We start from the raw sequence: 22,764 nt of genomic DNA on the forward strand, positions 1-22,764 counted from the left end.
TTTTTTGACATGTTACTTTATTATTTTCAACCTCTAACCTCGAGTTGTTTTTCTTTTAATACCACTAATTTGTATTCTTCACTAAATAATTGCTCTCAATAAAACAAAGTTAATTCTTAATGCAACCTTAGGGGGAAACGTTTTGACAGACTGTTAGTAGAGTTTGTTAAGAAGATTATATGTTGTTTACAAAATTAGGACAGTGGTCGTCATTGCATGTTTATGTAGCTGGCACAGGACGTAAGAAGAAGAAGAAGGCATTGTGGATCCTTGTTTAACTCATCCGCCCTTTAAATCGATGTAATATGTAAATAAAATTTGCAACTCTCCGAGATTAAGACATGGAGGAAGTTAATTATTAATTGAAGTTTCTGCGACAAAAGATGAAATAGAAGGTTGTTGAATTTTCAGTCTTTCTATAAAAGTTCATTGTGCAAATTAACCAGATTTTTTAAATGGATACCAAGTTATTTATTTTTTAATTGCAATTTTATTGTTTTGGCGAATTCAGTCCAAATTATTGAGAGAATTTAAGATTTTATCTAATAAAACTGCTCTAGTTTACTTCTTCTAAATTCATTTATACTGAATTATTTATGCAGATTAAAATAAAATCAGTTTCTATCCTATTGAATTAAATTTTCCCACAGTGCTTTAAAAGTTATAGCCAATACAAATTTGTAAATTTTTTTTATAAGGAAACTGAAATTCGGCTGGAAGAATGGGTAATTTGATTTCACTTGTAAAATCTCTGATGCAACAAAGTAGTAACATTTATTTTACGACCATCTGACAATGGTCTTAGCGATTAGTTGATTCTTTCAACTTGCATCTGTTCCGGGATGAAGAAATGGATGATACGAGTTCAACATTAGTACGCTTTACAGAATTGTATAAAGCTGTATCAGAAGAACAATCTTTCAGGAACCAAGTAGCGTGCAGGACAGTGCAATTTACATCACTTCAAAATTCCAAAATCTATGAAATATAATCCTTATAAATACTCCCGTAAATCTATCCTTATTGAGATAACAATGGACTAATAACAAGAAAAGCTTCGAAGAGTTGATAAGTATCATAACTATACATTTTCCTTCAAAAATCATTCCAATGAAAATTTAAGTTAAACCCTTTTCAAGAGAATAAAATTCATTCATGTTTCAGTTATCAATCTTAATATTTTAAATTATTTTTTGCATGTTTAAAAGTAGTTAAAAAAATTGGTTTTTAGTTCAGCAGTTAGCACTTAAAACAAACAATTCAGAAACAAATTGAAGAAGGCAAGAAATTCGACGTTTATTTATTTAAATTTTTAAAATAAATGATTGCTCTTATTCATTCGAGGAGCATTGCATTCACATTCTCATATAGTACTAGCTGTGCAGTTATTTAATTTAAGTAACTGTTTTTAAAGAAAAAAGAAGTTTTGATAAAATAGATAAGATGGGATTCTGGTAATAAAAAAGTCAAATCCCTGAAAACCTTGTCTGCCAACAAAAGATTTAATATTAACTTTAAAATTCCTTAAAGAAGAGGATTTTCCAAACAACTTTTGTAACTACAGGAATACTCAATTTAAGTCTTTCCATAGACTAATAGTCTAATGAGAAGGAATTCCATACTGACATTTATCAAATTGTAAATTTTAATGTCTAGTTATTCTCTCTATAGATCTAAGAAGGCAATTCTGTTGCTATAAAAATTAAATATGAATGTAGAGATTTCTAGAAATTAGAAGGTAAGTGAATTTAGTTACATTAAGTACCACCAGGCTGAGCTTATAACCCCAAAAACTTGTGTTCAGTTTCTTGCAAAACAATTTCTTTAGAAAATTAATTGATTAAAAGTGTAGATCATAGGGCAAGAACATTAAATAGAAAAAACTTATTTTTAATGAAAGTTTCCGTGTAAATGAGCTTGATTATTATTGGCTTCTACTATTCAATTTTTCAATAACAGTTTTTCAACATCAGTTATTCAAATTGAATCAATAACTGTCCAGATCTTAGTACTGTTTTCTAGAAAAAAAAAAAATTGAGAAAAGCGTTGGCACACATAATTCTTATAAAAATTTCAGAGCAATTTTGAATCATCTAAAAATTATAGCTTTCATTTTAATGGTCGAGCATTGAGAAAATTTGGTTAAATAAAATCACGACCTGTGAACGTGATGTAGGACGATTTCTAATTTATTTAGAGATACTCCTTTCCAAGTTCAAAATGAAATTAAGATTTAAATTCAAATAGGAGTAGTAGAAATCCTGAGTATTTTGAGACTAACACTACGCTGTCATTAACGTTCGATCGAGACTATGAGCTATGAATCAGTTGATGGCAAAACTGTCATTCTCATTTTCAGCTACATACATTATATTATTTAGGTATCGCAAATGATTACTTACGCTTTTTGCACTGCTCCATCCTATTATTTATTACATTTATTGACCCCCAAGAGGATTCTAGTTCACACATGGTTATTTGCTAGGTATTCATCCACTTTCATAAGTATTCCAGCGTAATTTTTGGAAGAGTGAAACCTTTATCAAATATAATGCTCTTTTATTCCAAAGTACCCAATATTTCCAATACTTAGTCTTAAATTGAAAAGTTGGAAGTGTTCCAACCCTTTCCATCCAGGGAAATACTAGGGAACAGGGAGTTTATCAGAGTCTAGAAGAAACTATTCCTTGGAGTAAGACTCTTTTCCCAATTTCCGTTAAGAGGATGCATCTTATCTAAACACCTGAAAACTACTCAGTTTCTCTGGGAAATCTTCTGGAAGAGAGGGGAGCTGAAATTTTGGGATATCCGCTCCCAGATGCCTAGACACCCTTTCCCCTCATAGTAACGGTTCGTCTTCTTGCACTGCTTTATATATGCAGAGAATTACTAGCGAGATATACATTCCTAAGGCCTTAATCTACAAAGTCATCCCTGACCTCCACCATCATTGTCCGGCGCGGATTAAATGATGCCTTGATTTGGGATAGGGAAGAGAGATCAGCAGCTTTCTGGGATAATTTGCTCCCCATCACAGAGATCCTCTCCAAATGAACAGGAGATCACACCTTTTGCGTATGGCCTAGCCAAACGAGAGGAGTGAAATTGAAGATTAGCTTAATCTTTATACTATCCCCTTTGACCTGCTTATAAGCTTGAGAGATTTGGCCCCCGTTTATCCCACTTAGTACATACCATCTTATCATTTCAACTAAAATATCCTGTAAAAAGTTTTGTATTTTCATAATAACTGCTTCAAAAGTTCTTCCTGGTGAGCAGGCATGAGCCTCTCGCAAAAAGGAAACACTGACCTTATAGGATTCAATGTTCTAATAAATCTCTCATTTACAGCTGGAACAATGGTTCCAAACTTTCTGTAACGCCAGCGCGTATTAAATAGTCGCCCCTCCTGCATTTTTCTAACAGTTTAATTTTATAAATAACTTTTTTTGTATTATAACTTATTTAATAGATTACAAAAAAAAAATCTATATTTAAAGATCTTTACAGAAAAAATTTATTCTATAGTTGTTACTATGTATATACTATTTTATAGTATTATAGTTGATTAAGACATGTTAATTCCACAGAATATACCTTCTATTTAAATAAAACGCACTCATTGCGATTGTCCCAAAAGGGACTCACAGTTAGGAAAACGTTGCTGAACAATATTTATAACTACTAATAATTTCAAAAAAAGAAAACAACTTATAACATTGCGAATCGTTGTATTTAACGCAATAACTATTACGATATTTGTGTCAGTTGCATTAAAAATAAGGAAAACTTTGATATAAATATCGTAAGTTTGCGCATGATGTAAGCAGAAGTAAGTCTGCCTATTAAACTTTGACATTTGAGGTTTCATGGTCAAAAGTTCACTTGCCATCACCCAGAACAATTTTTACTTTAAATTGTTTTTTTCTATCTTGATTTGTATTAAAAGAACAGAAAGGGAAATCCTCTATGCAAACTTTATATAAAAAAAAACAGAGATGGGTCAAATTAACCTAATAACTGTGCAAAATTAAATCCAAAAAACAATAAAATCTTGAATGTTTATGAACGATTAAAGTAAGAAGGAGGATGCACAAATAAAAAGTTAGAAAATGTGGCTTTTATAATTATGGACCCATGCTCTCATAGTGTGCAACCGAAAACAGAAATATTGAGGACATCTAAAGTCACTCTTTGTGACTCCAACCAACTAAATATTTGAAAAATGTGTGCTAATAAAAACCTTGTCTCAAATCTCATTATTTATGTAATGAATTTTCTGATATTTGAATAGTTTCAATGCTCATACAAAAGAAACATTTTATAATTTTTCTCAATGTTGGGAACATCGGTAATTTGTAAAAAAAAAGATCAATTTAATCAGCAACACGAAGAACTAGTTCTAGACTTATGTCAACAACATCACTAATTTCGAGTTCTGGCCAATTAGTTTGTATTTCCCGCTCATCAGCTAAGGAAAAATATGTCTTTACCTGATGGCTGTTTAGATAGACTACCGTAGCCACATCATCTCTCTGCACAGAGGTAGCTAATATAAAAATTGTAGTTCTTCGTATTATGTACTCGTATTTCACTACAGAACATCTCATGTCAGTCATCGTTTTATTCCAAACATCATCAAAGATAGAGGAGGGTAATTTTTTTTTTTTTTTTTTTTTTGAAAGAACTACTTATCGGCGAAGAAAACAGGTCAGCGAAGGCCAGCCAGATTGCATCATGTCAGGTTAGAGGCATCATTTCAGCGGTCATTGTAGCCATCATATTTATGTTCATGTAACTATTGCATCTTTACTAACCTTTATTATACTAATAACACTTTTATAATTATACAGTTATTTTATCTTGCATAATTCTGACTTCTTATCACTCCCAAGTACAACAAAATTACTCTGTTAAACTATTGCTTATAGTAGAGTTAATATTTTCATAATTCATGAATCAAATTCAAACCAAATTCATAACTGGCTGTGAAGAATGTTGAAATATTTAGCTGAGCATCACAGTTTTGATCCGAATATCCACGAGTTTCCAATATTAAGTTGAAATCATCTTTTGTTAAATTTGAACGTTTGTTCAGTAGTTTGGAGAAAGTTCTGCGTAGTTTGATTGGTTTGATTGGCGTTTCATTAGTCGTGTGTAAGAGTTCTAGATGATTCTCTTGTCGAATGTACATTGCAAGTTATTTCAACTGTTTAACTGCAGAAAGTAGAGTATCGATATCAAGTAAAGTAAATCAAGGGACATTTACTTCTGCGGAGAATGAATTAGTACGTGGTAGTATTTTTGGATTTAGTTTGATTTGTTTCTTATAAGGTGCTATCGTAAGGTTGGAGAGGAAATGACAGGATCCAAATTGAAGGAAAAATGACTGCTTCGTGAAGTAAGAGAAATAACCTGAAGATGAATACCTTAGCTGTGATATTTTGTGAAGAACTAACACCTCTTTACTTTCTTAAGCAAAATCAACCATCAGCTGGTAATAAGAAAAGAAGCCAGCATCTTCAGTTACACGGAAGTAACAATCTGTGAAGTGCAAAGGATTAGGTAATAGATTGGGAAGAGGAAATACTTGAGAATTATTTGGACGACATCTAGGATACAATACGAGTAGAACTAGCAACCACCCCTACTCAAGGAATGTGGAGATGACAGCTGCGAAAATCTAACTGGTGAAAGGTACAAAGATTAGTAGGTTTTTTTTTTGGTTTAAGAATCATAAGGAAAACAGCATGTTTCCAGGAAATAGGAAAATTGGTATTACTTCGGAGGAAAGTACTTATTTTCATAACCTGAGATGATAATACGATGGCATTCAAAAAGAATATTTTACTCTTCTATAGCCAAGTGTTCTAGATGAAACCTTGCCTTTGCTGAAAAACATCAATGAGTAGCCCACTTTCTTAGCTCAGAATAAGGGCACTTATAACTAATGGTTGTACCGAGAGTAATTCCAGTTGAATCGGATCCTAGGTGATATAAGCAACTGAAACAAAGAAAAATTCGATTCTTGAAGGAATTTGTCTATTTATTTAATAGATTAAATGATATAAAAAAAAAAATAATAAAGAAGAAGTCCTTGTACTCCTTCTATCTTCCTGAAACTGAAGATACCTTCACTAGTGATGTGCAAAACGTCAACAACCAGGAGGGGGATTCATCCAAGATAAAGACGTTGGTGTAGTCCAACACGAGGTACACACTGTATCCAAACGGTTTGCATTTATGTGATTACATCAACATGATCGCCAGACTGACCGCCTTTGTAAGTATTCATTCAAATGTTACCATAATTTTACTTTATAATCAGAGAATAATAATTTCTAGTTTCTGTTATTTTTGTTTTTCTTTCCTCTATGAGAATTCGTTCGAGCTGTCTTACAAGTCTATGTCAAGCTATCCTTTTTTCAATAAATCATATTTCCATTGCTCAAATAACTCAAATTATCCAATCTTGAAATTTTTATAATTTTGACTTTGCAAGAGAGGGGATAAGCTCAGTGTTTACAGTAAACTGGATTCCCAGTGTTCGAATCCAGCTGCTGACCCTTAGTATTTCTCTTCTTAGGAGTTACTTACAACTCACTGGATTCCCAGTGTTGTCTGTAACGAGTAAACATTGCCCCGAACTACAATGAACTATGATGTTGTCTTGTCTTACAAAAAAAAAAAAAAAAATCACTTTATTATTGTGACGTTATTTAAAGTAATACTAATGTGTACATGTCTTTTTGAAAATTAAGTGCATCCGATAGCTGGAGGCCAAATAATTAGACCACCATCTAACGCAGGGGTCGCTAAACTTTTTCGATTATGGACCCCTATATAATTATTCGAAATCTCCATCGACCCCAATAAAAGTAATTTTCAGTTAATTAAAATAAAAGTATCTATTAGAAATTAGGTACTGTGTTTGTATATTTATTTTATGATTTTAAACATTTATTAAAGTAATTTTACATTGTGTAACAATAGTTTTAAGAAAAATATCTTAATGTTGAAATTTAAATACCTTAATATTTATTAAATAATAAGTAATTATAAATAAGACCCCTAATCGACCCCCTGGCTCAGATCGGCCCCTACTTTTGTTAAATAGACCCCTGGGTCTATATAGACCACTTTGGCGACCTCTGATCTAACGGTTTCAATCAAAACTTTTAAAGTATAATTTAAAACATGATCTTATAATTTTTCTAATGAAATGATTTCTTAAAATAAATGATAAAAGTCCAGCGATTACTTTTTACAAAATGGACTATAAGATGAGCTAAAGAAATATCTAGTTTTTGATATTTCCCAGGTACTACTGTTGTTAGTTGGCAGAGCATCACTCCAGCTGCTACGTCCTGTCCAAGGAATAGTAAACACTGCAGTAAACCTAATAAGCTACGTCAACGAAAACTATGGACAAGATGGATATAAATTTATGTAAGTTGTAATTAGATATTTCCATCAATCCATATTGCAGAATGTATAGATAAGTTTAGTTTTTTTACATATTTAAACCACTCAAATAATAATGTTATCCTTTAACATTACAGAAATACATTCAATTTAAATTCCAGCAGTTTTCTCTATTTTTTGTCTGATGAAATTGGCAAAATTCTAGATCACATACTACACTTTTTCAGGTCACTTCTACTCCTCAGAACTAATTTGTGGTTCAATGACTTTCAACGCCTGAATCCAATTAATAAAAAATAATCGAAATAATTTTTTTTTTTAAACCAATCAATTGAAATAATTAAATATTTTCTTTCTAATAGTTTATTCTTTACTTAACTTTCTTTACTCTAATAAAATCGCAAAAAATTCTTGATTATTTCTAATTGTTTAGTTAATCTATCTAAATTATCTTTAAACTTAGCATATTAATTGTCCAATTGAATGCAACTTATAACTTTCTTCCATTTTTAATTTGTGTCTTGATAATTTAAACGCTCATATCGGCAAAAAAAAACTTCTACGCATTATGCAAATTGAATTATTGCAATTTTGTGTAATTGGCTGCAGCCAGAAAAGATATTGCCAAATAAAAATTTCACAGTGGATAACTTGGTACTCTTTACCATAAAAAAGTTCAATAACCTCTTTACCCGGAGACTGACTTACACATGGCAAAGATCACGTTTTCTCTTTCTACTGATTAAGACAAAAAAAATCAAAGAACATGAACTTCGCTCTTTTTAACAGCAAACCTAGTTCACGTAATGTAAGCTCAGTACTATCATCTGTTGCGAATAAAAAATTTATTTTAAGGAACTACAAAAACAATTAGCAGCCTCAATGAATTAGTCGTTTTTTGTTAAAATGACTTTTTTTTTTTAAGTATTGCTTTGGTAGTATCTGGAAATGCACAAATGACACCAGAAATGCCAAAAATTTGGCGTTATTTACAGGACAGTACAGACATTCTTAGTTAATTTCGAATTTCAGTAACAGGATAACACAGACTGGGACAGAAAACTGTTCGAAAATCACTGAAACCAAAACTACAAAATGAAGTACGAGAGAACAGTTTGCTGTTCAGTGATGGGTAGTGCTTCTCAGATGTTAACGCGTCTTAACAATAATAATATTATTATTATTAACATTACGTTTTTAATTTTTGATTATTAACTTTATTTAGTAAAATATAAAATGCCCTTGAAGTTTTGAAAAAATTATGTTTTAAATTGCACGACTACTTTCGATTAAAGGTAAAAAAAAAGTTTTAGAAAAATTAACTTTTTTTTTTTTGCATTTGGCATTAAGATGTTCTAGGAATCATTTGATTCTTCACCTAAATATTCACAGATTAATGCGGAGATTCGTGCATTCTACTCATTTGCCATTCACTTGGGAACTATAGAATTAAACTAAACAAGGACGTCTATTAACGCATTCACATTGAGATGTGTTGGAACGAAGGACGTGCGTGAATTATCTAATTTTTGGAAAATAAAAATTACAGTGGCACTTATTTTATTTAAACGTTTTATTTTTTTAAAAAATCATTAAACCGTGGAAAACCTCCGACTAGTTGCTAACTATAAATTAATTTGTGCAGTTATTTTGATCGTGCAAAAGATAGCAGAGAATAAGTGGCGTGGCGATTTTTCTTTTTTAAAGCAAAATTTCGTAAACTTTAACCTAAAGCGCGTTTTGAATTTGTCGCAGTTCAATGTTTTGAAAAAAATAACTATAATGTTGCAATAAAATTATTATTGAAAATAAAAATGGAAAACGCTTCCCTTACTTTTAATATACTGTGTAATTGTCGCCACTTTGAATCTGCTCCAATCGCCTGTTAGATCAAACCATAGATACTCGTATATGTTTACAATGGATAAATCTTTTTTTTGATTTTTGTGAAGAAGTAGTCTCATAACATTAACCAACTTGGATGAAAATAAAATAAATGTTCCAAAATAGTTTTACCAGTTTAAAAGAGATTCGATAAGTTTCATTTGTGAATCTATATCACTGACGACCAAAGTAACAGTACTCTAATAGTTCGTCTAAGGTTTTAGGAGATATTTGCCTAATTATTATAATTTTTCTTTACTTAGATCCAACAGTTGCAATCTTTTCCAGTGGTTATAATAATCTAATTTATCATTCATGTATCTCATTACAGATCACAACTAAAAATCAGAAGGCTGTCTTTTATTGACAACTTGTCAGTAAATTATGGTAAATTCTCGTATTGGATGAGATTATTATCTCGAGCCAAGGCCATCCGCGCTACTATTTGCCATTTCAGCCTTAAAGATGCAGAAGCGCACCAATTAAAATCCTAACTAAAATTACTAATGCAAGAATTCTGTTTTTAATTACCTACTTCACAACTATTCTCATTAATGTTGTCCTTAATCGAAGGAGTAACCTTCTAGAGTGGCAAGTTTTATCATTAGGCGAAATCTCATCCATGCAAAATAATTGTGGCCTCATCTAATATCATACAATAAAATTTTATATATTTATTTACATATACCTCTTGCGAAGTATAAATCAAAACTTAATGATATTACTAAGTAATATTAGAGAGATATTGGTAATATTTCCAAGATCAAGAATTATCTATGTTAAAAGTGGTAATATTTTGTTTTAAGTAACATGTTCATGAATTACAATAGTAATTACTAATATTAAAAGCTAACTTGCTATCATCTCTTTAAAAGCAGAAAATCAGTCATAATCTAGTCAAGTAATGTCCCAAATTAATAGTAGAAGATGTCTTTCTCAATAATTAGCAGTATTGTAGCGAAGCTCTCTCCTTTTTTCAGGTATGCTACAGACGACCAAACAGTGCGCGAAGAAAAAGGTGAATTTGTAAATGGAATCTGGACAGTAACTGGTCTGGTCAAATGGCTTTCTCCAGACAAGAAGACGGAGCACACAGTGAAATACAAAGCTGATGATACTGGATACCATACGGAACAAGAATCTAGAATATCTCCAGGAGTTATAGCCTCCCTTGCCGGTTAATGAAGTACTCTTTCTGATTATCACTTGTTTAATTGATTCCCAATCCTTTTATTTCCATTTTTTTTAATGTTTACATTATTTCATCTTAATTCTACTTTAAATAAAATTGCCATCATTTTTTGAGGAACTGATATATGCTGTTAGCAATCCTGCTGAATCAATGAGAGCAAAAAGGAAGAGATAATTATAGGAGAAATGAGAAATGCAGAAAGTGGACGGAAATAGGAAAAGTTCCGAGGAGAAATAGGAAAAGTTCAATTAAGAAAGTGTGCTTAATTGTGGTATAATTTTTGGTGGGATGAACAAAACTAAGGTTTGTGACACATTCTGGCGGCAAAGACTATAACCACTTCTAAAGTGTAGTGTTTACCTGGTTTTATTATAGTACAACATTAAAGTAAAAATCTCCTTAAGATATGTAATGGTAAATAAATTCTCTTCAGTTAGATTATCGTGGTTGAGCAGGATCTGGATTTGATATTCACTAATCTTCCATCTTCAACAAGATACACTCTATTACCTAAAAATACTAAAAACATTTAGCAATAATAAATCATTATGAAATTAAAATATTAATTTTTCTATTTCATTTTTCATCAGGGCACATAATATTCTAAAATACATCAAACATCCATAAAAATAACTTAGGTAGCACTGTTTTTCGATTGAATTACACAGTAATTCCAATGAGTGAATCATACAAAAATTTTCTAATTAAATTCGTATCGAAGGTCCATCTTTACCATTCACGCAGGGATTTTGCAATGTACTTAAAAGATATAGTAATTTTTTTTTTTAATGGTTTTAGCATGTTTTTCATTTAGCAATGCAGGACACAGAATTTATTTAACTTAACAGATGATACAAGTTTTCTTTTAATGGACCAGTTATGATGATATAACCTAGCTTAACATTAAACTCCACAAATTTTACAATACCCTAAAGAAGGTAATTTACTCGTATTTACCGAAACGTTGAATATGAAGCAAGAAATTTGTTTATGATTTTATTGAGCGCACCCCATTATCCCCCAAAATCATTAATTAACAACGGTTTTCTTATAATATTTTTCAACAATTCAGGATAAGTTTTCCTAAGGAGCAGAGAAATATCAGTCTCTTGAAATTTTGACTTTTGATCGAGTTATTTTAAAAATACAGTTTTCATTTATCAAAATTATTTATTCAAAACTAATAAAATTATAACCATAGAAATCCCTATAGATAAAAATAAAAGTTTTGAACATTTGGAAAATACCATTACATGGTTTGTTGAATTTTGGATGTCACTAGAAAATTGAAGTTAGCACCATCAAGTGAAGTAGCTGAGTAGATTCTTCGTATCCACCCATTGCTGACGGACTGCTGTAGAAAGTTATTGTTTAAATCCAGGATTTGTCCGCCTCAAATGGAAGTTATTTGGCCCTTCACTAATTTAAGAGATTACTTTTTATTATGAAAAGTCCGTCCGTTTAGCTTGTACCAGATGGTGCTTCAGCTTTCAATTTTTTTTTTCCTTTGAAATATTGCAGAGGATAAACCAGAACGAGCTGGCTCTCCGAAGTCCATTCTGCCCTTTGTAATCTATTTTGATTTCAGCGGCCCATGTAACAGTCACGCGTCGCTATAGTATATAATACATCCAACTAAATAGATTTTCATTTAATTTAGCTATTATTATCGACGATGATTGGTTTTATGAATCCATGTAAACGTGAAACGAATAAATAATACATAAAAGGATTTCAAAAGCTACTAAATCCCTCACTTACCTTGCTGGCTTGAGTATCCATTCTGTAAAATTTTATTTCAAACAAAACAATTTGTTCTCCGATTTTTCTCAAATGATCCGAGTGATTTTTTTTTCCAGGATCAGGGATAGCGCGACCGATTGTACCTGAGGCCCCGCGACCAACGCTTCCTCCTACGACTGAACCGCCTTTAATCCCTCAGCTAGCAATTTGTGCTGGAACGATAGCCTCCCTTTGTGGTTAACTATTTTAAAAAGTGCATATAAATGTTGAAAGTAAGTTCATCTATGTTAAATTATGGTTTTCTTCAATAAACTTTGTTGTTTTCTTTCGTTTATATTTACTTATCATTCACATTCTACTAAGATATGCACACTTCTTAAAAACCATTTCTATCTTCTGAAGATCAAATTAAAATGGATAGAAGATCTCCAACATTTTAATTTTCAATAATAATTTTTGAATGTATTTAAAACAGGGATAACAATATACATATAATAAATTTTACATGTTCCACAATTCTTTTACATAATCGTTCCCTCTTTGACAGATGACACAGCTTACTTTTCTCTTGATCCAGAGCTTCTATCATCCAAAAATACTAAGTACGCCCGGGTAAATGGCAGCCTACGATCAAATCCTTTTGTCAAATTTCCATCCGGATTAAACTCCACAAATTTTACAATACCCTAAAGAAGGTAATTTACTCGTATTTACCGAAACGTTGAATATGAAGCAAGAAATTTGTTTATGATTTTATTGAGCGCACCCCATTATCCCCCAAAATCATTAATTAACAACGGTTTTCTTATAATATTTTTCAACAATTCAGGATAAGTTTTCCTAAGGAGCAGAGAAATATCAGTCTCTTGAAATTTTGACTTTTGATCGAGTTATTTTAAAAATACAGTTTTCATTTATCAAAATTATTTATTCAAAACTAATAAAATTATAACCATAGAAATCCCTATAGATAAAAATAAAAGTTTTGAACATTTGGAAAATACCATTACATGGTTTGTTGAATTTTGGATGTCACTAGAAAATTGAAGTTAGCACCATCAAGTGAAGTAGCTGAGTAGATTCTTCGTATCCACCCATTGCTGACGGACTGCTGTAGAAAGTTATTGTTTAAATCCAGGATTTGTCCGCCTCAAATGGAAGTTATTTGGCCCTTCACTAATTTAAGAGATTACTTTTTATTATGAAAAGTCCGTCCGTTTAGCTTGTACCAGATGGTGCTTCAGCTTTCAATTTTTTTTTTCCTTTGAAATATTGCAAAGTATATTATAAATAAAAAAAAAAAAATGTAGTATGTATAAACAAAAAATTTTTTTTTTTTTTTTATTGTGTCCTGCCAAAACATTACTTAAACAAGAAAGCAATTATAAATTTGTCTGCACATTGTATCCGTAGTGAATGATCTTAAGTGAAATTCCAACATAAACAAGAACAAGAATTTTCTCTCTTTGTTAATTAGTTGTTCGTTGCAATTTGTAGACTTAAAAGAGCAGAATATTAAAGACATTAATGTTCTAAACATACTAATGGATATGCATGATAACATCAGAAGCTGGGCAAAACAGCAAGTAAATTAAGATACAATTTAACAGCAGTAAAATACATTTATTAAAGCAGATGGTTAAGGAACAAGAGTAAGCTACAAAAGTGAGCTTAAAATCAAAATTAAACAAGGTTGGGAAACTTAAATCTTTTTTGAATTCAATATCATATGGTTTTTAAATGCCATTTATTTTTATTTCCCTTTTTTGTATTTTATGTTTTCCTAAGAAAATTAAAATTTGTATTTTTTAAAAAAAGGGAGAATATGATATTTTATATCACTTTTATAAAAATTTGAATTGTGTTTTACATTAAATAAATGTGCATTATATTCTTAAAAAACATCTTATCTTAATGATTAACCATTTTCTTTTAAACTGTTTTCTTTAAATGGTACAATAAATATGCATTCTGATTTTTAAGAAGTATCTGTTAAAATTTTAAAATAAACCTCCCAACTTAAACAAGACACTTTCAAATAAGAGTTTTTTAATGTTGCCCACAATCAAATTTTTATCCCTAGCTTGGGATAAAAAACAGTAGCTCACTCCAACTACAAGCTCAAGATTCGCTCACTCCAACTACTAGCCATTTCACTGAACATGGAATTGGTGCAAGCTTCACTAAGAAGAAAAATAACGATTTATGAAACACTTTGAATGTAAGATGTTGAAACTTGAAACCATCAGTACAAAAAAAAATCTAATCGTTAAAATTGAAAATCTTTCACAAAACCTCCCAAGCTTCTAGGCACCCTTCTTTCCTAAAAAATGATATAGGTCTTCTCTCTCTCTCTCAGTCTTATATAATAAAATAAATAAAATTAAAAGCCTAGGGAAGACAAGTATAGTTTCGTCTTTGCACGATAGATTGCGGGAGTGTTCACTTTTCATAGCGACCCAGTGCCTTATTTGATTCACAAAGTACTTACCTGTAGTAAGCTGTATTAATCATTTATAGTTATTTATTTATAGCCAGAAAATTATAGTTTCTTATTACTTTTACCATTCTTCAGTTTTGCGCCTTGAGTGTAACTGAAAAAACTATTAAATTTAATGGCTCTGTCCAGTATCCAGCCAGAAATTCGTCGGATGTCGGACAGCGAATCTCACCGTTCTTGCTCAGAAAGAATAAGATCTTCTAGGAATCTTTTATTAAGGTTTTACAGTTTTCAATGATTGTTAATTTACACTTCTTTTATAAAACATTTTTGCATGTATTTTTGAAAAATATTATGATTTACTGCTAAATTATTATAAAGTTTTAAAGGGAGTTCCACTACAATGAGGAATCTTCAAACAAATTCTCATACCATTGTTCTATGACCATGACACAAATAAAAGCGATGTTCGAAGGAGTTCGTTAGGAGGAATTTTATTTAAATAAAGTAAAGATTCACTTGGCTACAGACATGGGTCCATGGTTTCTTTGTCCATCCGACAAGTTTTGAGCACAATTTGGGATAAATATGTTCAAAATGGGCGGGTTCACATCTGAGATATTTAGGAATAATTTGGTTAAAAATCTTGTTTTCAATTCATAAATAAATGTGCAGCCAACTACTCAGAACATTTGGTGATGCTAATGCATGAAGAGATTCCAGCTATTTATTATATTATTCTCAGCGTTGTAAATAAAAATGACCTTCAAGTCATTGTGATAGTAAATATAATCCAAATGGTTTTATCGAATTACATTCAGTTGTAGAAGAGTTTATCTAGTTTACAAACAGCTGTTAAACTGATAACATTTCTCCTTAAATTTAAACATGTGCAAATGTTACGTGTTATTGTTTACACTGGTAATTAACATTGTAAGTATAAATATGATTGCGCCTATTTTTATATCTCAAACTTCTATCTAAGAAGAAGTTGCGAGAAGTCGGTTTTTTAAAAAATGAGACTAACTGGTTTGAGCTGGAATTAAAATCAGCAAAACGGATAGAAAGGATTATGGATACCTAGTTAAAATGAACCAACCTAAATAACATTTTTTTTTTGCTTTTGTCCTTTTTTTTATTAACATTTCTTCCGACTTAATTGTAGTAAGACTGTAGTGATACAATTAGAGTGATGCTGCAAAAGTAAGCATCTATTCACCGATACTTCTCAAACAGTCACAAGCTTCTTTCCATACAAGGGATAAAGAGCGGTTGTGAAAATACCAGTTTAATAAATTAAACAAAATAAAGTTACAAATGTGAATATGAGAAAATTTATTTAATCGATTTTTTGTTTGTTTGTTGTTTATTTATATTTTCCAAATAAAACAAATTGATCTAACTTCGTTCTTTAAAAGTAATTACTTTATTTGGAAATTGATAAAATGGATTAATTGCTTTTCTTTCTTTTTTTCCTGGATGCTACCAATGTACGTATTATAAGGAGCTGAATATCCTTTTATGAAGGTAATTGAACAACTTTTCTCTTTTGCTTTTGCATTTTTCACATTCCACTAGAATTTGCGCTAAATCCTCACATTGATGTCATGTTGGACACAAGTTACGGTTAGCTCTACACTAGAATTTAGCCAATCTTAATCCTGGTTTTTGTTACTTCAATTGGAATTCATACGGATTGGTTATATTAATTTACGATTTATATTTTTAAATTAAGGATTCAAATTTGCGAGGAATCGGTCCAAATATAAACAACAAGTCTTTTTCCCAACGTTTCAACAAATATATTGCCTTCTTCAGGGCCTGGATATGACAAATACAAAAATACAAACAATTTAGAAAATTTAAAATCGGTAATACAAAAATAAAAATAAATAAATATAATACAATTACCGATTCCTCGCCAATTTGAATCTTTAATTTAATATTTTACGGTCACTAAACCAATATATATTCGTACGGATTTTATTTATTACGTTGCGAGTGAGCCTGTTTTAATATATTAAGATTAAGATTAGAAAACAGGACGGGACCTATGCCCCACGGCACCGCAGCCTCAAGAGACTTAATGTGCCTTTCCCTTTTTAAGTCTAATAATTGAAACCTCCCCTTCTAAAAAGGTTGAGGACTTTTCCTATCAGTTTCTTCTGTGCTACAATCTCCTTTGGCCTCAAAGTTCCAAAGATTTTAATATATTAAGTGAGATTCACATATTCTGGATAAATAAATAGTTCTTACAAGCAATTACAAATAGAAAAATATAGGACACCATAGACAAGTATAAGTTGCTAAACAAACTGTTATAGACTAGTTAAAGATGAATTTAGGTAGTTTTTCCTACTGCTTGTGTGCTCATTCGATAGCCTAACGCCCAGGATCTGGTCCAGGCAAGATTTTTTTATATCTTCTCTTGTCTATTCCTAGCAGCCTCACTATGGTCAGTGTGACTGCTGAAAATAATAATACATTAAACGGACTTGCTATTTAAAAAATAAAAATCTATGCTTTTTTTAAAAAAATTATGATTAAATGAACTTGTATGGTAAGAAGGTATCTGCCGGCATTGACACTCTTTACAAGTTTAAAAATAATAATAAATGAACGGAGAATAATAATAATATGGTTCTAAATGGACGGAATTTGAGAATTAAATTAATTGGACCTTCTCTTGAAGCAAAAACTTCATATTTCGCAATAAATGATCGTATAGAAAGTGACGGCAGACTTACCTTATGAACAGATTTACATTGTAACGATGTCTTTTATTCGTAATCAGTTTTATCTAAATCAAGAGACGTTTGATTGTAGTAAACATCAATAACATTAAAATGAATATTACACATATGAGATAAAAAGTGGCGTGACGGTCATACGATTGGTTGTACCAATGAAATTAGGCTAGAATATCAGATTGACGAATAGCTTCGAGAAACATTTAATATAAATTAAGAAAATGATTTAAAAGATATTCTTCTAAACATATTACATTAAAAAAACATACATATGAAAGATGAACAATTATTAATAACATTGTAATTATTAATTGTTCGCAAAATAACATGTTTGTTCAAAGGAAAGGAAGTTTATTGCTGATTTCAGTGATCATTATTTTTATTTTTTTCTATTGCCCAGCTTCCGAACTAGGAAATGCGTTATTTTTAGGGATGCATACCTTATTTTTTAAATATAAAATCAATTAACAGAATAAAATCTGTTTCCTTTAAAAAATATGTACCACAGCCTTGAAAATGATTTAGTTCCTAGGTCGTGAAAGCTTGGGAAACAAATAAATACAAAATATTATGACTGTAATTGGAACTAATCTTTTTTCCTTTTAGATAAATGAATCAGTCAACAAAGAAGATGAACAATACTCTATAATTTTATTTGATAGAGAGTTTATTTAAAAAAAATTATGGATATGGAACACCTTACAACTTAAGTGTTCAGATGCTTCAAGTTAAATCTAGTACTTTGCAAGTCAATAATAACTTTTTTAATATTTTTCTCAGTAAGACAATTCCATTAATGGCCGAGTTTATTGTGGAATAAAAACAGTTTAAGTTAAATACAGTTACAGGTCTCTGCTTCAAGTCCAATTTGCGCTGAAGTAGGACCAATTTAGTAGTTTAAGCACCATAATACGAACAAACAAATGAAGTAAAATTGTATGCAGTGCTTTCCTGAGTATTTATTTTCTTTTTATTTCCTTTAAACTCAATTACTGTTTTAGCGTTCATTTTTATTGTGAATTATTTAAAGAAAGAAGGATACCAATTTTCTTAAATTATAGGTTAGCGGTAAAGAAGTAATCCCTAAGGAATTGTATGTCAAGCAGAATAAATACATACAGAAATGTAAGCAGGATTTCATCTTTGAACAACGTGAGTAGCTGTTATTGTTTAGACAATTATACTTTTAGGCAATAGGTTTTGTTATTTTACTTAGAAAATAAAATAATTGTAGGTTCTGAGGAAAAAGTGTCCCTATCTGACGACAAAAATGTGCCACCGCGACAATTTAAAGTAAGCAATCTTCTTTTTGTAATTTACAAATTCATTTAAAGCAATAGATTAAGCTATTGAGTTTTAGCAGCAGTGGGGTATTATTAATGGGAACAAATTTTATTAATGCAAATTTATACCAGTTATGATCTAATACAGGTCTATTATTTTTCATAAATATTTTCATAACTTAAATTATTTTTTATAAAGCTGGTAGCGTAAAATGTATAACTATATCTAAGGAATTTGCCCAAAGAAAGCTATACATTCTATGCGTTCATTTGATCATCAGAAATCTATAGTTTTGACAAATTAATGGACAATACTTGAACTGTTTGAGGCACGGTTCAAGAAATAAAATTGTTCCTGACTCTGGATTAAGAGTTAACGATATATATTTATAGACTTGTAAAAAGTGAGCTACATGTTTTTGTCCATATAATGATGGTAAGTCCACTAGTTATGTTTATCTAAACTTGTTTATTTATTTTAATTTATTTATTATTTAATTTCAGTGTATGTTAGCCTGTTTCGCTGAAGGTATGGGTTATGTAAGTAACGTTATTGACATTATTGAACATAATTAATTAAGATTAAGTCAAATTTGGTTATGCGCTGAAAAGAAACAAGGGATTTAGTAAACTTATATCTAGTTCTTTTGGTTCTAATTCCGTAGGGCGAAGAAAATATGATTAGTCACATGTATATGTTAAGCTGTATTATTATTATTATTATTTATTAAATGTAAAGCAAGCACTTAATAAATGACTACTTATTTATTTACAACATAATTCTAACAAATGTTCCTCAGAAGTACTCAATATAAATATTTCTATAAAGAGCGGGCTAATTTTGTTTATCTTTTTGCTTTTTCCACTTCGTTCCTGATAAATCTTGTGAAATTTGAACTGAATTACAAGTACAAAATGACCATAAAATATATATAATTAAAACTCTTCATAAAAAGTAATTACAATTTTTATTTTCTTATTATTTATTCATATATGATTTTTACTTTTTTATTTCATTTTTCGGTAGCTTAAAGGAAACAAACTTGACTGGTCTGCCATAAAACGTTATCAAACAATATTTCATGAAGACAAACAGAACAAAACACTAAAAGTGCTTGAAACTTGCCAAAATGTTGGTAAGTTTTTAAATTATTTTAAATATTAAATATGCCATGTATTGACTGAGTGTATTAATTAGATCAGATGATCAAAAAAAAAATAGTTTTATTCAATCGAGGTTGGCAGAAGACTGTCTGAAAAAGACGCTCTGGTCACGCAGCAGTGGAAAGGCTGAATTGGATCGAAGCTGTGTTGGTCTTTAATAAGCAGTTTTATCATCGTTGCTCTTTTAACATGTTAATATTGGAATGTTGAATTGATACTTAAGTAAAGTAATCGCTAAAGTAAAAGTAACTTAAGTAAAAGTAAAAGATGTCGTGGACGGAGGCGACTAGCGAACATACTTTACTATAAATTTTTTTTATTAACCATTAAATAAAATCCAAGGCCTAAACCGGGAATCGGGCACAGTACCACAATACATATTACCTTCGCAGGTCTCACCTCTAACCTCTCGGCTACCGTGGCGCCTCAGGTTCAATTGATACTTATTTTTTATTGTTCGCCAAAATAAAAATAAAACTCAGAAAACTGTTCCTGCTACCTCTTGAAGTCACTAACACACTTTACAAAAATTAAGAGAGAATCGTGAGTTGTAGGTTCAACTTATTAATTCTGATATAACTAATAACAAATCGCGAATTTTCGGAGAACTCTAGCTGAAATCGCTGACGCTTGTCATCCTTTGTACTGATTCCTTAAATATGTTTCATAAAAATCATACAATAAAATATTTTAATTTAACAATTCATAAGTATCCATAATAATGAATCTAGTCTATCTTTATTTTTGCAGTTAAAGATGGTGAAGAAAAATGTGAACTGAGCTTTAAACTTGCCAGATGTTTACAAGAAGAATTTTTAAAGGTATTGCCATATCAAGTAGTTATATTTTGATGGAATTCTGTTACAACTAATTTGTTTGGTCATATTGTCGAACATTCTTTGTTTGAAATGAGGACAGACTTTCCGAAGCTGTGATATATAATTTTTCTGTGTATCAGGTTTTCTCATGTAAAGAAGTAATTTCGGCTGATTCGTGTTCAATAAGTAACAATTGATTTCGATAAACTTTATCCCTATTTTAACTAAAAAAATATTCGATTTTTGTTTGTTTACTTTTAGCGAAACTGAACAAAGAAGAATTTAACGTTGAAACAAATTTTTTGGGACAAGAAATTAAAGCACATCAAAATTAATATCTGAGAAACAGCAAGGAAGTAAGATTTGTTTCGCCGTTTTCTGGTTTTATGAAGACAGTTTTATTGAATGTAAATTCGTTTGTATTAACTTGTTTTATTTATAGAATTTAATAGAACTGCTTTTATAGCAGTATTGCTGTATATTTCAAATCCTGTACTAAACAGGTAAATTATTCTTACCATTTTGTAAAAGTTAGACAGTTGTGAATGCAACAGATCAAATAAATGTTAGTATTTTACTCTTAACTTTTAACTATAGTTAATAACATTATTTGGGCAGTGGCGTAGCAGATTGCTAGGGGACCCAACCACAACTTTTTTTGGAAGAGATAACTTCATTAAAAAGAAGCAACGACGCAATCAGGGATTGTCACAGTTATTTCATCGAACAATTTTGACTGACTAAATGCATTTGGTGTATTTACCCCAAAACTCTCACTCCAATTGAGAAAAAGAAATATAATTTCCACAATTAATACATGATTCTGGGATCCCTAAAGATGAACAATTATTTTTAATACGCGTCCACTTTTTGTGGCTGTTTTGTTTTTAGCAAAATAACGAATCCAGCTTAAATTTGCAGTACAATTGCCATTTTTTGTGCACTCGGGATGGCTCATTGCATAACGTTCCTCACTTTTGGCTCCTAAGCAATAGTGGATCGTCTATTTATTTAAGAGAAGCACAATAATCTTGATTAGGCTTACCAGATAATATAAATACTTGATTAGCTAAAAATTAAATTCATCTCTTTTGTTATTATTATAAAGGGTATTTGTATTTTTCATTCCCAGTACATTGTTACGTCTTTACTGTGTATTAAACATTTTAAATTTATACTTAAACTTGTATAAGGAAAATTTGTAATATTTTTATACTGTACATACATTTATTTAATCTTGTAAATAAATATTAAGAATTCTGTAGGGTTTAATTTCCTTCGATTAACCCATTTGAAAGTTTGATTTTCATAGAATTAAAATTTATTAATTTTAGGTTGTATGAGAACGGATAAAGAATATATACAGGTCTTTTTTGTTCACCGTATGAATTTATATATGATGAAATTCATCAAAAGAACCGTATTGCACAAACTAAATTCGTCAATTAGGTGTATTGTGGAATCCTTTGAACAACTTAATAAATTTTACATCCGTAAGAACCAATTAAATCGATTATTTTTCTAAGTTTTTCTCGTTTTTTTTACACCTGTAATTGTATTTATTTATTTATTTAAGGAAATTGATCTTAGATATCAAGCTGCCAAAAATAATTTTGAAAACATTTCAAAAAGCAAACAAATATATTTTAGAGGATTTTGGGTGCGCTTCGACTTTTAAGGCCCTTTACCACTATCCTTCTGATTGTTCTCTCTTTACAAGCAAACCTTTGTTTTAAGGATCGAGATGTTTTAGAGGACAGAAAAATGGGTTTCAATATTTGCAGACGAATTGGAACTGTAGTTGAGAAATATAAATTATTGGGAAAGATTTCTCATCGGTGAAGAATTGGAAAATCTATAGAATCCGAAAAAAAATGAAGACCTAAGAAACTATAATCCAAAATTAAGTTAGTGGCCGTTATAAGGTGTTTATGCAGTATTTAAGATATGTTTTATTATACTTGTTGACCAGGGGACTGTTGTAGTATCACCATTACGAGGGGGTACCCAAAAAAAACCGGAATTATTTTTTAAAAGCTATTTATTTACAAATTTTTTACAGAAC

At 30.5% G+C, this 22,764-nt stretch overlaps 2 protein-coding genes and 1 long non-coding RNA gene across 6 annotated transcripts; 2 read left to right on the plus strand and 1 right to left on the minus strand.

Moving 5' to 3' along the window:
- The first annotated feature begins 6,126 nt into the window (after positions 1-6,126).
- LOC141452344 (uncharacterized) lies at positions 6,127-14,123 on the plus strand. Of its 3 annotated transcripts, XM_074124382.1 has the most exons (5): positions 6,127-6,283; positions 7,322-7,449; positions 10,290-10,486; positions 12,361-12,516; positions 12,792-14,123. In XM_074124382.1, exons 1-4 carry the CDS (start codon positions 6,260-6,262, stop codon positions 12,483-12,485), a joined length of 474 nt encoding a protein of 157 aa, XP_073980483.1. In that variant the 5' UTR covers positions 6,127-6,259; the 3' UTR covers positions 12,486-12,516; positions 12,792-14,123. The 3 variants fall into 3 exon arrangements, with proteins under 3 accessions (XP_073980483.1, XP_073980484.1, XP_073980482.1); XM_074124383.1 differs by lacking the exon at positions 12,792-14,123 and having other exon boundaries at positions 10,290-10,495; positions 12,361-12,716; XM_074124381.1 differs by lacking the exon at positions 12,792-14,123 and having other exon boundaries at positions 12,361-12,716.
- Positions 14,124-15,430: 1,307 nt separating this feature from the next.
- Positions 15,431-21,961, plus strand: LOC141452347 (uncharacterized). 2 transcript variants are annotated; one of them, XR_012457323.1, is made up of 7 exons: positions 15,431-15,617; positions 18,496-18,586; positions 18,669-18,727; positions 19,222-19,257; positions 19,745-19,853; positions 20,613-20,702; positions 20,961-21,961. XR_012457323.1 is itself a non-coding variant. In XM_074124387.1 (7 exons), the coding sequence occupies exons 1-7, from the start codon at positions 15,573-15,575 to the stop codon at positions 20,967-20,969; spliced, it is 420 nt and encodes a 139-aa protein (XP_073980488.1). In that variant the 5' UTR covers positions 15,459-15,572; the 3' UTR covers positions 20,970-21,961. The 2 variants fall into 2 exon arrangements, 1 of the variants encoding a protein (XP_073980488.1); XM_074124387.1 differs by having other exon boundaries at positions 15,459-15,617; positions 20,632-20,702.
- LOC141452353 (uncharacterized) lies at positions 15,794-17,529 on the minus strand. Its single transcript, XR_012457339.1, has 2 exons — positions 17,432-17,529; positions 15,794-17,152 (listed from the first exon to the last, which is right to left on the minus strand). It is a non-coding gene; the product is annotated as an uncharacterized lncRNA (long non-coding RNA).
- Positions 21,962-22,764: the final 803 nt, after the last annotated feature.

The sequence above is a fragment of the Rhodnius prolixus genome, unplaced genomic scaffold, assembly GCF_049639745.1.
Source record: "Rhodnius prolixus isolate KJV_2025 unplaced genomic scaffold, Rpr scaffold_3, whole genome shotgun sequence".
NCBI classification, from domain to species: Eukaryota; Metazoa; Arthropoda; class Insecta; order Hemiptera; family Reduviidae; genus Rhodnius; species Rhodnius prolixus.

Bases quoted from the DNA above. Each gene is read 5' to 3' on its own strand.
- LOC141452347 (XM_074124387.1), top strand. From the start codon at position 15,573: ATGTGCAAATGTTACGTGTTATTGTTTACACTGGTAATTAACATT. The intron at 15,618-18,495 runs GTAAGTATAAAT...CTTAAATTATAG, and splicing joins TTACACTGGTAATTAACATT to GTTAGCGGTAAAGAAGTAAT. The intron at 18,587-18,668 runs GTGAGTAGCTGT...AAATAATTGTAG, and splicing joins GGATTTCATCTTTGAACAAC to GTTCTGAGGAAAAAGTGTCC.
- LOC141452344 (XM_074124382.1), top strand. From the start codon at position 6,260: ATGATCGCCAGACTGACCGCCTTT. The intron at 7,450-10,289 runs GTAAGTTGTAAT...TCCTTTTTTCAG, and splicing joins CAAGATGGATATAAATTTAT to GTATGCTACAGACGACCAAA. The intron at 10,487-12,360 runs GTTAATGAAGTA...TTTTTTTTCCAG, and splicing joins AGTTATAGCCTCCCTTGCCG to GATCAGGGATAGCGCGACCG.